This window comes from Tubulanus polymorphus, chromosome 2, assembly GCF_964204645.1.
Source record: "Tubulanus polymorphus chromosome 2, tnTubPoly1.2, whole genome shotgun sequence".
Taxonomy (NCBI): domain Eukaryota; kingdom Metazoa; phylum Nemertea; class Palaeonemertea; order Tubulaniformes; family Tubulanidae; genus Tubulanus; species Tubulanus polymorphus.
Genome location: NC_134026.1, coordinates 19,451,162 through 19,466,761, shown reverse-complemented (window position 1 = coordinate 19,466,761; position 15,600 = coordinate 19,451,162). Strand labels below are relative to the sequence as shown.

At 43.0% G+C, this 15,600-nt stretch overlaps 1 protein-coding gene across 4 annotated transcripts in view; it reads left to right on the top strand.

Moving 5' to 3' along the window:
- LOC141899712 (uncharacterized) overlaps positions 1-15,600 on the top strand; it is a 32,752-nt gene that overhangs the window by 6,499 nt on the left and 10,653 nt on the right. For 2 of the 4 annotated variants that reach the window (XM_074786160.1, XM_074786159.1), the window contains exons 2-12: positions 7,707-7,840; positions 8,812-8,868; positions 9,128-9,210; positions 9,487-9,638; positions 10,287-10,409; positions 10,791-10,953; positions 11,809-12,264; positions 12,816-12,922; positions 13,352-13,470; positions 14,467-14,540; positions 15,115-15,276. In XM_074786160.1, coding sequence (XP_074642261.1) covers positions 7,739-7,840; positions 8,812-8,868; positions 9,128-9,210; positions 9,487-9,638; positions 10,287-10,409; positions 10,791-10,953; positions 11,809-12,264; positions 12,816-12,922; positions 13,352-13,470; positions 14,467-14,540; positions 15,115-15,276 — 1,598 coding nt within the window. In that variant the 5' untranslated portion in view covers positions 7,707-7,738. Of the gene's footprint in view, positions 1-7,559; positions 7,841-8,811; positions 8,869-9,127; positions 9,211-9,486; positions 9,639-10,286; positions 10,410-10,790; positions 10,954-11,808; positions 12,265-12,815; positions 12,923-13,351; positions 13,471-14,466; positions 14,541-15,114; positions 15,277-15,600 lie in introns of those variants that run through there. The other 2 variants (XM_074786158.1, XM_074786161.1) reach the window with 2 other exon arrangements.

Genomic DNA, 15,600 nt, shown 5'->3' with positions numbered 1-15,600 from the left:
GAAGCCATCAAGAACTGGCCTACACCGAAGTGTCCAACTGATGTCCGATCATTCCTCGGCCTGGCGTCGTATTATCGAAATTTCTGCCCGGATTTCTCTTCCGTCGCTCACTCGATGTATAAATTAACCGAGAAAGACAGGAAGTTTACCTGGACATCAGACTGCGAAGATGCGTTCATCCGATTGAAAGAGATGTTGATGTCGCCACCAGTCTTAGCCTATCCTGACCCCGATTTACCATTCATTCTAGATTGCGATGCTTCTGGAGTGGGGCTCGGAGGAGTGCTATCTCAGCCGCAGGACGGACAGGAAAGGGTGATCGCGTATGGTAGCCGTGTCCTTTCCAAACCGGAGAGAAACTATTGTACCACTAGGCGAGAGTTGCTCGCAGTTATAACTTATGTGAAACATTTTCGACACTACTTACTTGGGAGAGAATTCCTCCTCAGGACTGACCACGCGTCACTTCGGTGGCTGATGTCATTCAAGGAGCCAGAGGGACAGACCGCAAGATGGATAACCGCCTTGGCCGAGTATCGATTCAAGATTCAACATCGACCCGGTCGTTTTCACACCAATGCTGATGGTCTTTCACGCCGAGAGTGTGCAAGCTGCCTCCGTTCTTCTTCAAACTTTCAGGGCGATATTTCTCCCTGTAATGACAGAACCAAAATTAGAAACATTAACATCGAACAACGAAATATACCTAGATCTGGGACCACCCTGTTAAGTTCAACCGAATGGACGACTCAGCAATTGATAAATGAACAGGCAGTTGACTCGGAGCTATCTTGGATAGTGGAAAGATTCAAGTCCGGCGACAGGCCTGCCTGGCAAGATGTCTCCAGCCTTGGGCTTTCGACCAAGTTCTACTGGGCTCGATGGACACAATTAAAACTGATTGACGGTAAACTATTTATAAGCAAGGAACGCGCTGGACATCCCGATTCAACGCTCCTACTCCTCCCGAGAAAGTATCGAAAAGAAGTCTTTAACTCCATCCATAACTCCCGTACTTCGGCACATTTCGGAGTAAAGAAGACTCTCGCCGCCGTCCATGGTCAATATTTCTGGCACGGAATCCATGAGGACATTAAACTCTGGTGTCAACAGTGTCATATCTGCGCGTCAAGAAAGACCACCCCTAAGAAGAGAAGGGCCGCTATGAAAGATTACAGAGTGGGACTACCACTCGAACGAATCGCACTCGACATTCTAGGTCCTCTCCCCGAGACTGACTCTGGCAATACAGTTATCTTAGTTGTGACCGACTATTTCACTCGGTGGGTAGAAGCCTATGCTCTACCCAATCAGACAGCTGTTACCGTGGCAACGACCTTAGTGAGAGAATTCATTTCGAGGTATGGGGTAGCCCGCCAATTCCATAGTGACCAAGGCACGAACTTCCAATCGAAACTAGTTAGAGAGATATGCGAACTGCTCGAGATGCAGAAAACCCGTACAACGGCCTATCACCCGCAATCCGACGGGTTGTGCGAGAAGTACAATCGGACTCTTTTAGACGGCCTCGCTATGACTGTGAATTCTAACCAGACTGACTGGGACGAACAATTACCTTTCTTAACTATGGCGTACCGTGCTTCCGTGCATGATAGCACTGGTTTTACTCCGAATTATTTGATGTTCGGGCGTGAAATTAACTTACCGCTTCAAATTGTATCCGGTACATCCGCGGCGGAACACTCTCCTCTTCCAACTAAATCGTATGCGATCGAAGTTAAAGAGCGTCTTGAAACCGCGTTTGCATTGACTCGACGCAACCTGGAAATAAGAACGAAACGAAATAAGAGAAGTTACGATTTGCGACAGAGCGGCTCTACTTATAATATCGGAGATTTAGTCTGGGTTTACACGCCCGCCATTTCGGCCCGACAGACCAAGAAATTGTCCTGTCTTTGGACTGGTCCGTTTTCAGTCACGCGCATTGTCAACGACGTGGTCTTTGGTGTTGAGAATCTCGAAAACCACAATGTCAAATATATACATTTCGATCGATTGAAGCCCTATGTGGCCGTTGATTCGCCCCTAGGTGCGATGCCCTCTGAGGGCCTTTCTAGTAGAAGATCTGATCGAAGAACCCGCTTGCCCGATAGGTTCGGGGATTGGACCGTCTAATCTGGTTTTCTTATATAAATCTGCAACTTTGTTATTACAGGTCGAGCATCAAGACTAAATGTCGCTTTTGCTATAAGCATTTCCGTTCAGAAGCGATCGACGCGCATGCTGATGGGTGTGAGGGGCGGCCTGTCGCAGGCCGCAGCTACAAATGCCGCGACTGCGGCCGTATTTCACGTACTAAACTTTCCGCGCGGCAGCATGGAAAATATCATGTAAAAACGACCAATCGCGACCCGGGGTACGAGGTCGTCACCGAGGGCGACGAGAATTCACCTCCGCGCAAAATCGTGCGCACTGAGGAGTGGGACCGAGATCCAGCTCTATCCATCTCAGAATCTCCCGGCCACACTGACTACCGTCGGGCGCGACGCGAGGCCGACCGGGCCCATCGGGCACGCGTTAAGGCCAACATGATTGCAAGCGACCGCATCGCGGAGGAGGCCCGCCAGCTCGACTCGGCCTTTCTGGCGCAACAGACCAGTATAGGGTTAGAGATTCGTCGAGACCTCGAAGCCAGGAAGGCGATAGCTCGGCTTGAACCCGGTAAACCGACACCGATCGCGACGCCCCAGATTGCGCCGCAACCGATATCAACATCTCCGCCCCTGATCGCGACGCCTCCGACCGTGTTAACTCCTATTGCGTCGCCACCGAAGACGACACACGCGTCTGATATCGGCCCGGACATGCCGGCCGATTTTGACCACGTTTTGAGCAAGGGGGACGCCCCTCCTTCTGCGACTTCTCCAAATTCGTCGGCCGACATTCCCGTCGTTGCACCGATAGTCGTCGCGGAGACGGAGGCCGGAGCGGGCAAGTTCCAGGTGATGAACAACCAAATCACGCCGGTGATACCCACCAGGAGCATTGAAGAGGAGGAACAGCGGCTGCTCGCCCTGGCTGACGCTGGTGTGCCAGAAGTTATCGTAGGAACGAACGAACTGGTAGGTGTTGGCACGGGCCAGCACGTCATGCTTGTACGCGACGAGGAGGTTGGCTCGGCGTCCACCCGTAGCCTGCATGTGACATTACACTATCACCCCTCTGCGATGGGTACCGCGTATCAATACTGTGGGACTCCTACCGAAACCTTCGCCTGCACAGCGTGTCGGGTCCTCGCAGCCCACCATGGGATTGAATGGCCTCCCGCCGAGAACGAGATCACTCCGCGACGCGTAGCAGTATTTGGCCTGCGACACCAACATCCGACTCCGCACGGACCCGTCGCCACCTGGGGCCTGGACCGTCGGCCCAGTCCGTGCGTCCTGTGCGCCATCGATTGCAAATCCGCCAAGATCCCTTACGTATATTAGTGGTCTGTTTTTACCTGTTTTTACGGTGTTCCGTATGTTCCGGGGATCTGGTGGGGGTCGTTGAGGGCCGAGAGGAGGCTGATTCGGAGCACTCCGGATGAGTGCCTGGTCCCCTCGTCGGTTCTCTTCAGCTCCGCCCGCTTGCCGGGACCTCGGAACCCCGTTTCCTGTAAATGTAATATTAATTGTAATTTGTACTATTTTCGGGTCTTCTACTTTCGGGCTTGCTTTTTGATTAGGCCTTTTTCGCTTTTTGTCATTATGACATCCAATTTTCTTTAAATTCATTTCGCCTCATCGCCTTAAGGCGTAGTATGAGGCTGGGCGGGGGTTTTTGTGGCGAAAATTGTCAATATCTGGGGTGGGTTTGACCACAAAATGTCGGTCTTTTGTGAAATTATATTATGTATTTCGGAATGGCCTTAAGCCGTTCTTTTCTCATTGTTTCTTTTTAGATGTACGTATTCCGGGGCGGGGCTGGGTGTTCTGCGGCGATGTTTCGGGATCTTTTCGGCTCAATTTCAATCTGACAGATTTTTGGCAGTCCTGTCAGATCACAGGGGCTCGTTACGATAGCTGGGGGTCCAAAATCAAAGATTTGACCCAGTATCCTAGGTACCACCTATAAAAAAAGAAAAGGGAGCTAACATTTTGACATACTAGAATTGACCTTCTCATTTCAATCGCTGATTACTTCGTAACCCATCGACCGATTCGCTCGAAATTGGTTTCGTTTCATTCCTAAGAGGTTACTTTTTCGTTTGAGACCTTCCGCGACAAAATCGGATAAGAGACACCCGAGAAATCACGACTCAAATCCGAAAAAACGGGTCAAAATAGCCAAAGCCGGAATTACTAGGACGTCTCGGAGTAGTCGATTTCCGACGAAAAACGATGAGTTGACGCGGTTCCCGGACGTTAATCTTCACATATCATACATCGCTGGAAAGCTTATGAACTGACCTTATTGAAAAATGCGTTTATTTGATAATCCGTTCCGAAACCGGCGACAAGCGAGGTGATAATACGCACCGAACCGATAAATACGCACTTTAAGCGTCACTGAACCGCCATTGAGGGTGTGACGTCACGGGCTCTGAGGACTGATAAATTCGCGATACGTGATTGGTCGACTGAATATGTCAATTATCTAGCGTTGCATGCTGGGATTTCTCATGACGTCACGCAGTTAATGGCGGCCGGAATACACTTGGAAATCGTATTTATCGCATCAATCTGGATTATCAGCTCGCCAGTCGCGGGTATCGGAACGGATTATCAAATAAACGCGTCTGTCAATAAGGTCAGTTCATAAGCTTTCCAGCGATGTATGATATGTGAAGATTAACGTCCGGGAACCGCGTCAAATCATCGTTTTTCGTCGGAAATCGACTACTCCGAGACGTCCTAGTAATTCCGGCTTTGGCTATTTTGACTCGTTTTTTCGGATTTGAGTCGTGATTTCTCGGGTGTCTCTTATCCGATTTTGTCGCGGAAGGTCTCAAACGAAAAAGTAACCTCTTAGGAATGAAACGAAACCAATTTCGAGCGAATCGGTCGATGGGTTACGAAGTAATCAGCGATTGAAATGAGAAGGTCAATTCTAGTATGTCAAAATGTTAGCTCCCTTTTCTTTTTTTATAGGTGGTACCTAGGATACTGGGTCAAATCTTTGATTTTGGACCCCCAGCTATCGTAACGAGCCCCTGTGTGTCAGATTCCAATTTCACGACCTGGGCAGGCCCCCGCGGTGTTGGCCACGCCACATCGCGGTGACATTAGCGATTTTTCGGCGCCTGTCCAGGCCATTCTTTTATCCCCCACCTACCTATTAGTGTGTGTTCTCCTTTTTATATTCGAGACCCAACTTCTTTGATTTTGGGCCGTTTTGGTTCCGTCTCGTCGCCGGAGAATTCTCCAGCCCTGCTCGTGTTTACGCTCGTTTTTACGACGCCGTTCGCTGGCGCCGCCTCACTTCCGTGTGAGCGTTTTCGCGGTGGTGCGGTTAGCTCCGGTTTATTTTTAGTAAATATCTCCGTATCGGTCTTATAGTCGTCATTTTTCGCGTTAATCTTAAAATATTATAGAACTTAATTCTATTTCTCGCGTATGAAGTCTTTATTTAGGGTTTATCATTCGTCACGGTCGAATGATTTCGCGTGCTCTACTTTGTCCGCGGATCGTATCACTGCTCGTCACGCTTGACCAATCACCGCGTGCGTTGACCGCATTAAAACTATAAATTTGGCGCAATCGCGCTCATTGGCAACTTGGCTCTGGCAGAGCCACATTAGAAACTCTTCTTGCTGCCTCTTCACCGTTCTACGAATCGGACGCTGTAAATCGTACAGATCATGTAAGAAGACAATTTTACTCTCTAATTAAGACACGGGCCTCCGGGTCGTCTGACCCCGGGATCGCTGCAGTGGTTTTTGACATCCCGCCCTCAGTGAGTCCCGAGTGCCGACGCACCCGGGGGTCGTGTAGTCGTCGGCCATGGGCTGCCGATAAACTCGTCCCTTACAATCCTGTAAATATTGTAAATTCTCCGTCAGTTCATCGTCTGTTTAAATTCAATCCTCTAACGATGCCGACTTAACGCTCTCGTCGCTGTAATTAGTAATAGTAATAATAATAGTATGGTAGGCCTATATCTTCTGTGCTATTTCCGTAATTTTACTCCGAGATGTCCTTTCTGCTGACCATGAAAATCACCTGTATTCAGTAACTCCTTTTTCGAACGAACGCGCGGTCGTTTCATCTTCTTGACGTCGCCTCTGAATTTCGACTCTTTGAGTTCGCGTCACCGACATTTTGAATTTGGCGCGCAGTCGTTGATTAACGACAACGCTCGTCGTTAACTATTTGACGCTCCGTCGTATAATTCTTATCGTTGATTAACGACAACGCTCGTCGTTAACTATTTGACGCTCCGTCGTATAATTCTTATCGTTGATTGACGACAACGCTCGTCGTTAACTATTTGACGCTCCGTCGTATAATTCATATCGTTGATTAACGACAACGCTCGTCGTTAGCTATTTGACGCTCCGTCGTATAATTCATATCGTTGATTAACGACAACGCTCGTCGTTAACTATTTGACGCTCCGTCGTATAATTCTTATCGTTGATTAACGACAACGCTCGTCGTTAACTACTTGACGCTCCGTCGTTAACATCTTAATCGTTGATTAGCTTCGACGCTCGTTTACTGAGACCTAAGTGATATTAGATACACACCGGAGTCCGCCGCGCCACCGCTTCTATTCGACGTTCGGTCGTCTCCTTTGTATGCTACCGTACATTGACTGTACCAAGGCTTTGCAAGCCATGAAGGGCACATTCTTTTTATATATCGAAATGTAAATAATCAAGGTGTTTTGCGTGTGGACATGATGTCCCCTTGGCATCAAGAACGATGAACTTTGTATTATAAGAAAATATATATATTTAATAATTCGTACTACATTCCAATCAAACTTCGAATCTTGCGTTTATTTGATTCGCCGGCACTGGAAGGAAGGACGAGGATTTCTGTTTGTTTTCCTGCTGCATCGAACCCATTTAGTTCTACGTGAGGATCGTTCCCCTATTGACCGTCGCTACGGACAACACTTATGCATACGACTAGTTTGACAGATCTGGCATGAGTCGCAATTAGCTCCTGAGATGTCGGGGGACAGCTATGTGCGAGAGGGCACTTGGAATGGGGGTAGCCATATCCGCCGAGTAATCAACACTGCGAGTTTCGTCCGAGGAAAGCCCCTAAAGCGGATTACTCTGAGGAGAGCGGGTTGGGGGGTCTGTATTGGCCACACAGATTAAGGCTACGTGGAGTAGGGAGGCGACTGTTTGGAGGAGAGCGTACTGCTTAAGCGCCCTTTTTAGCGACATTTTTCAATAGAGGAACAGATTCTACATATTTTATACCATTTACTTTCCTGGGGAAGACAAGAGTCTCCTTGCCGTATTCACTACCCGAGTGCGGTCGACCCAGGCGGACCCGTGTAGCGAGCGCCCCGGCACAGCAGAGTGACTACGACTACGCTACCTATGGACAACAGCAGTCACTACCTGAATTACTATTTTATATGTTTACACTACAACCGCTACACTAGTAATGGCAGTGATGCACTAAGATTTTCAATGGTTTTGTGCATCTGCCTAGCCTTAACATTTAGATTAGATTTTCTCAGTTTGTCAGTCAGCAATACCTGAACCTTGAGTACAAAGCTTTTCTTCTGCTTTTCAGAATCACCAAATTTGAGATGAAATTCAGCTGATATGGCGTCTGTCAAAGCCAAATTGATCGGGCTTTGCCGCCTTTCAAGGGAAGGTGCTACTCCCCTAGATTGGAAAGTACTAGGTGTAGTGTTGTCGGCAATGGTAAGTTTTAAGCAAGTTTATTTACTCGTTTTTTCATGGATATATCCTTTCAAAGAATAATTGCTAGCCTTCTGAAAGCCAACCGAAAATTTATATCGGACTGTCTAATAGTAGAATCAGGTGGGACTAATAGGGGTAGGCCTATGAATTCACATTTTCACGGAAGAAAATGGAGACATTCACGATTTCACAGCCATATTTTGGATAGTTTAAAATTTCCCGCGTTAAATTCATGAAAATTGCTTTTTATGAAATCAACAGTGCCTTACAGTTGTATCAACCCATTAGGACATAATCTCACTTGCCATTTTATACCGATAAACCATTCAACTTGACCAAATAACGTCCCCGTCCCAATTGATTTGTTAATCACCGAGAAATTCACGCTAAATATACCAAGAGATTCATGAAATCATGAAGGTTTTTTTCAACATAGTTCACAAGTACCTCTCGAATTCACCATGAGAATTCCATGAGAAATCTTTCATTGATTTTATAATCCAAAAAGCCGCTGTCCCGCTGTAGAATAACCGATAACTCAGTTGGTGAAGTTTGACTCTCATAAGTTGAAATAGGCCTTAGTTCATATGCAGTGTTTTAAATCCTGAGTCGAACTTTTACGAACAGCTATTGAACCAAGTCCTGAATGCTCGGGGGGATTCAAGGACGTCTGGAATCCCCCATGATTTTTTTCCTTCAACTCTGCTATTCCAAGTTCTTCAGAAAAAATCCAGTTGTGACTTCTACGTCACTAAATGCTAAATTTCACTTAATCCAAATCATTTGGAACTTACGAAAATTGACTCAGTTCATAAGAAATCCAGGGACCAGTTGCTCAAAAGTTGGTTAACTGGCGGATAAGTACGATAATAACAATGAAATCTGAATTGTCACTACGTCAACTATCCTGATTATCTTAAACCAACTTCTGAGCAAATGACCCCAGAAGAAATACCGATGATTTATTACAGTTTGCAACGGCAATGTCAATAAGCTTCATGTCCTCCTTTTTGCCTGCCTACATTTTGGTAAGTAGCGCTTTGTATGATTTTGATTCTTATGCTTCAGGAAAAACTGATTCTAATCATAAAGATTATCCTCTTAACACAAACATTTTCTAGTCAACTTATCACATTATTCGCACGTTAGATCAGGGTTATATTTTACCACAATGTTTCGGTTTATTCGCACGTTAGATCAGGGTTTGACTCTTACAAAAACTTTTACCACAATGTTTCGCCGCTAGTCCCGATGTGCGTACTACATAAAATGTAACTTTCATGATAGTTCATTGGACATAAAGAAGAAGATAAAGGTTACTACGTAGGAATTTTGTTATTTGCGATGTACGGAGGAAGGGTTATGGCCAGGTAAGAGTTCATTACGTGCAAGGTTTTAGTAGAATATGATCGATAATATGATAGATATACTGTCTAAGGATCAACACATTTTTAACCGACTTGAAATCATTGCAAAGACCTTTTACAAAAATCATTATAGTATAGAATATGCTATGAGCATTACCCAGCCTTCTAAAGCCAAGGATGATCTACCCATCCACCATGACACAACCCAGAATCAGGTGGGACCCAGCGGATTGAGCTTTGCGACGATATCATTTTGAGCTTGTTTGTTAATATTTTCAGTTATTTCTGGGGTTGGTTATCTGACAGAGTCGGTCGACGTCCCATCATACTCATCACACTCGCTCTACAAACATTGACGACAGTCACATTTGGATTTTGCCCGACAATGATCATTGCTCTCATAAACAGATTTTTCTTTGGATTAACATATGGTGATTTTTATTTTCCATTTTTGAAATCCATGCACGCAATCATTGGAGACACTTTATTGCTTCAGCCACATTTTAAGTCAAAGCAAAATAAGAGTCTTTGATCTTGAAAATCAGTACTTTTCTGTACAGTAGTAAGATGGTTTAAATCAGTCAAAGACAAGGAAAGTAACAGTATTATCAGTTCATAAATCTCATCAAATATAGTGTTAGGCGATGTTTGTTTTATTTTATATCCATGTATCCACATGGGTTAGTTCCAAAAATATCTTAGTCGTGGCATTTGATGACATCATAAGGCACCATGGATTTGAACCTTATGGCATTTAGACTCAACCAAGGCATGAAACCTTGCCTGATTAGCCCTAACGCGCAGCTATTTGCGCACTTAGCCCTGATATCATGATTAGCCAATCACAAATCAAGTTTCTTTTAAGCCTGTAATATTCAATTTATAGCTATCCATTTATTTGTGATTGAACATACCATCTCATTGGAGGTACTGTGGCAGGTTTCATCAACAGAGTTGCGCAATGCTGTCTGGTTCAAATCCCTGCCAAGCGAGGATGATGAAAGTTTGTTCTGGATGAATTTGGTTTGCATGTCAGCTAAGATTGTCCATCATGGAAACTTTGTTTCTTTGTTTTTCAGGAGTGATCGGGGTGATCAAAGCTGTTATTTACGAATCATCCGACAACTCCAATCAAGGTGCTTATATTTCGATTATGGTGCTCGGATTTGGATGTGGCAAAATGATTGGACCTGCGATATCTGGTACGTTAAATTTCGATTTAAAAACTGTTACTATGAACATTGTATAATTCTACTTGGCGATTGCAGGGGCTTATCACATTCCTATACATATAGATTTAAAGATAATAATAATTTTATATATACTTTATAGGGAAAGTGGTCATTCAGAGTGGACAAATACATTATCAAATGTGATAAGCCCCTGTGATTATGATTCTATCACAATAATGAGAAACCTAAGATTTAATAACATGCCGTACAACAAAACTATCACTTATAAGGGACACCATATCATTTCCGGAAATACCAAAAAAATAACATTGTATTTTCTTTTCGTTTGTAATTTTATCAAACTCTTTTACATGCACAACGTACAAATATTTTAGTATTCATGTTTTACAGGATTTCTAGCCCAGCCCGTCGAGAAATACCCGAATACGTTTGCAGCAGGAGGTTTCTTCTCTCAGTTCCCTTTCATCCTGCCATGTTTACCCGTGTTTTTCGTATATATCGTTGCCATCATTCACGCCGTTATACATCTGAAGGAAACGCTTCAGAAAAACAAGTAAGTATCATACATGCCAGTGTATTTACCCATTTCATTTCATTAACTCGTTGTTGCCTGCCAAACACGTACTGGTACGACTGAAACTTGTCTGCCAAAACCACACTGGTATGGTTGACTTGTTTCTAAAAGTTGTTTCTTGTGAAGTCATGCAAAATACCTGTAAGTTTCATGCCTTATGCTAGTAAGTAGACAATCGCAAAGAATAGAAAGCAGAGGCCCTGCAGGGTTTGAAAGATACGTGGAATTCCAAGGATGTAGCATATCTATTCAAAACCTGCAAAATACACTTCTGTTCTGTTGATTGCAACAGACTGTAAATCTAAGAAGAAATGCTACTAATTCGACCTGAAAAAGCAATTAAAACCAATTTGATGAAAATATTCTTATTATATTGATTCCCGAAGAACACTGAAATCCTGGCGAAAGGGCAGCACTTCTTGAAAAGGCAGGCAAAGAGTTCCTACCCTACATATACAGAATTATCTGGAATTTTTTGTGTGGTATTATTTCGATGGTCCATGCCTGCTTCGCTGGGATATTCATGCAGATACAAGTACTTTGTATAGCATTCAGCATATGCATCCAATTGCTTTATTTGCTGTCCATTAAGTTCAGCATATGCAGTAAAAACCCAATTCTGAGTCTGGGGTTCTAAGATGATTAAGTAGAAAGGTTTTGCACGGCCAAGCGGGGCATACCAAAACTTCAAAAAGAATGGGAGAACTTGTAAGTAAATTGAGGGGTTAGATATTTGATACCACTACTATACGTACACACTTTATCGATGATCTGAAAGGCTTACATTGTCATTTAACGGGTCTCTTACCTTTCATCATGAATTATTCATTTCAGACCAGGCGAAAAAGAAAATGGCCTTTATGTCTGTGAGAAGTGTCAGATATTACAGTCTCAAAGAAAAATCAATGACTATATGAAAAGTTGCGAAACGCTGAACATGTTTTATGAGACGTATAGCAAGTCTCCATCTGCTCTTCTGGATGTACAGAACTCGAACCGATCTACTCACGATCTTAATCAGATGCGTTACAAATATCCTTGGCATTTGAAAAACGACCGCTCGATGTCATTCAGCGCTCCTAACCTGACTAATGGAGCGAAGAATCATCGATACTCTGAATCGTCGGAAAACATGAAACCTTTAATGCAAGCTGATGTGAAGAGAACGTGTTTACTGTGTTCAAAAGATGAGACAGAAAATATGGCGGGAAACTCGTCGGGTATTTCGCCGGAATGTGAAGAATCGCGTATGTCGAAATTCAAGAAAAGTGCGCTTTATCTATCAATAACGTAAGTGTAATAGCTCCGACCAGTACTTCTGGTACTTCCGGTTATAACGTAGGACCATAAATCATATTTTATTTGGATTTGTGATTGTAATGTCGGTGGTTTTAAAGCAGTGTTGAAATAGGCAAGTTAACGTAGGTCTAGTTGAATATTAAAACTTATCAAATTTCTGAAATGGTTTTCTGAAAATCTCGTAAAGCTCACTTAGGGCAGAAGTGTAAAATGTACCATTCTTTTTGTAGCAGGTTATTCCTACCTATGCGAGATGTACATTTATTGTGTGGCCATGATTTAATAGCCATGTCGACTGATGTTTAATTACAAATTCTGATTCATCTTAAGGCCAGGTTCAGATGACGTGCTTGTCATATTATGAACAGTGCTTGTTCCAGTTCGTCCAGCTTTGAGGCCACATAGGCTTGCCTTAACATAAAAATTACTTGATTATGAACTGACTAAAATGGTTTATAAGAAGGATAGAAATATTTTGGGTGGTTACTACCACCCGTCATCAACCATGCACATAAATCTATTATAACTTACACTTATTTCAGGAGCCATGAAGTTAGAATAAGTGTCATTCTATATGCTGTAATGGCTGCTGCCGTAACTGGTATTGACGAAGTTTTTCCGGTCTGGGCATCCACTGCTACTCATTTAGGTTTGGATTCCTATTTCAAACGTCTCTCGCTTCTGCAAAAATCTTGCCGTTTTGAGCATAGAATTGATTTATCCTGTTTTTGTTAGTCTTAACAATGTTAGTTCCTATTGTCAAACCTAGCATCGTTGCATTATTGTATCCCAGAGAATGAATACACGCGTTACGCTTCCCCCCGAAGGTTTATGGGGTAACTGGACTCCTGAGACTGAGTATCACCAGATACATGTAATTCCACAGCAGCAATCAGTTGTTTGCCATGAGGTGGACATTTATCACATGTAGAAGTTATTCTGTGATGTTGCTTTCTGGTGGCAGTTTTTAGCACGTTGAGTACCAGCTTGACAACGTTTTAGATTTCAAATACAATAATAATATTCATTAGTATTGGAATGATTGATAATTATTGGATAATATTTATTTACTTTCTAGATGGACTCGGCTTTGAAACAAATGATATTGGATCGGTGCTTGGAATATTATCCGTGCCCGTGTTGATTATACAGCTGTTTTTGTTTGCTTTTTTGGAACGAAAAATTGGTGCTAGAAAGGTATCGTCTGGTTTTCTTTTAAACATTCATGATTTTCAGATCGTTTTCATTAACCCTTTCGCTACGTACACGCTTGCACCGCCCCGTACGTAAGGTATTTTCCGAAAAATTCGATTTTTTTCAAATTGTTTTTAACCCCGATTTTTCGCGTTTTTATCGAAGATTATGATGTTATTTAGTGAAAATCAGTAAAAAATCATACCAACAGCCTTTTCTGTAGGGGGGCGTGTTGGGGGGGGGTGAGGATGGGTTAGAAATTTTTTTTTTCAGTTCGTCCCAAGAGTCGTCTCCGCCCAGTCCGAAATCACCCCCGTCATCTAAATCGTCATCTTCACTGTCGTCGTCGGCGTAAATCTTGCCTAAAACTTGATTAGCACTGAAAACTTTCTTTCGAGCAGCCATCTCAATCCCGCGCAAATTACCATGTGCTCAACAGGCTGACAGCACCAACTACTGACGCATTTTCGCCATCTGTTGTTTAGAAAGCTAACTATCTTGTCTTACATGCGTTTCCATACTGTTTGCTGTGTACGCGTTCGAGTTATAAATCAATAGGTGCATGACGTTTCTACAACGTCATACGCACAGCACGTGTCACTCCATATGACGTTTCCAAAACGTCACACGTAGCGAAAGGGTTAAGGTGCTTTACAAAATATAAATTATGATAACAATCTAATAAGGATAAAACACAAAAATGAAATTAGGCAGTTCAAAACCAGTAAAAGACCGATCAGGTAAAATGTTTTCTTGAAAGATGATTCTTCAATGAATATTCGAAAGCATGTCTGCTTGATCCTTAACTGTCTTCTTACAAAATGAAGTCGGATAGATTTTTTTACTGAATCCGCTATATGTCCAGGCATTATCTAGAAATGGAGTGCCCTTGTTGAAAATATCATGATCAATCCCTGTGCATTTCAAAAACTTGAGTATTGCAAAATTGAATTCCTATTCTATGAACAAGAGTCACATCACGATGCTTAAATCTTTCAGACTTTCATGATTGTCTGCCTCTTAGCAATGATTATGACAGCGCTTCTACCAATTACTCACCTCATTCAAGACAAGTAAGTGTTGCAGCTTCATTGCGTTCTAGAAATGGTTGTTAAGATATCGAGGAAATACTGTTTATTACAATAAACCTTGCTGAACTGGGGCTGACCCTGACTAACTGAGACTGGCACAAAATTGGAGCAAGGTATGCAAAGCCCGAGTTGAGGATAGGAAAATATGTTAGGAAATAAAAAAATTGATACCGTTTTTGTCCGAGCTAGGCAAAAGCCCAGATGGTCATGTCCAAGTAAAGCAAGGTTTACTGTAAAAGAGTTAAAACAGGATTTTGGAAAAATAGAGCGTAGAAATTGAGTGTGGTTCGAATAGTCAAACACCGTCTTCAACTGGTAGTTCAAGTTTTAGCCCTATTTTGTCCCTGCAGTGTTGGATGGGACCAAAGATTTGTCTGAATTAAAAGTATTCTTAGTCCCTATTCCAAATATTTTATGAAATCTCGAATACCAAAATGTAATCAGATTTCTCATAGTCCAGATTATTGTCACAGATAAGATAGTGGGTTTTGAAAAAAACGTGTTTTTTTTGTTTCACATGGGTGTAGTACAAATATGGATGATTTTGATATTTCAGAACAGTCTTGCTGTGGATATCATTGGTTTTTATCCTTGGCATTATCCGGCTGTCAGGCGCTTGCTGTCTGTCAGCGGTATCTATGTTCGTCAATAACTGCTCCAGTCCTGACATGTCTGGAGCTATAAATGGAGTATCACTGGTATTGATTTCATTTGGAAGGTAAGCAATATTTATTCATTGTCGCATTTTGCCTGGATATTGGAATCATTTCATTTAGAATTGTATGTCGAATATCTTTCGAGTAATTTTTTCAGAGTGCCTGCCATATAACAGGCACCATGATTTTTAGTGCTTTTCAAATTAGGAGAAAGGTTAAGAGCTTGAATTAATGCGATATGGAGTAAATCCGTTTTACACACAGAATGATCTATGAATTATTTATGAAAATAAACTCGAAACTGAATTAAATCTTAAAACAACGGAGAAGGTTAAGCCATCGACCAGCAGGTCGTGAAATCTTGTCATCCATTTTTTGACCGATCT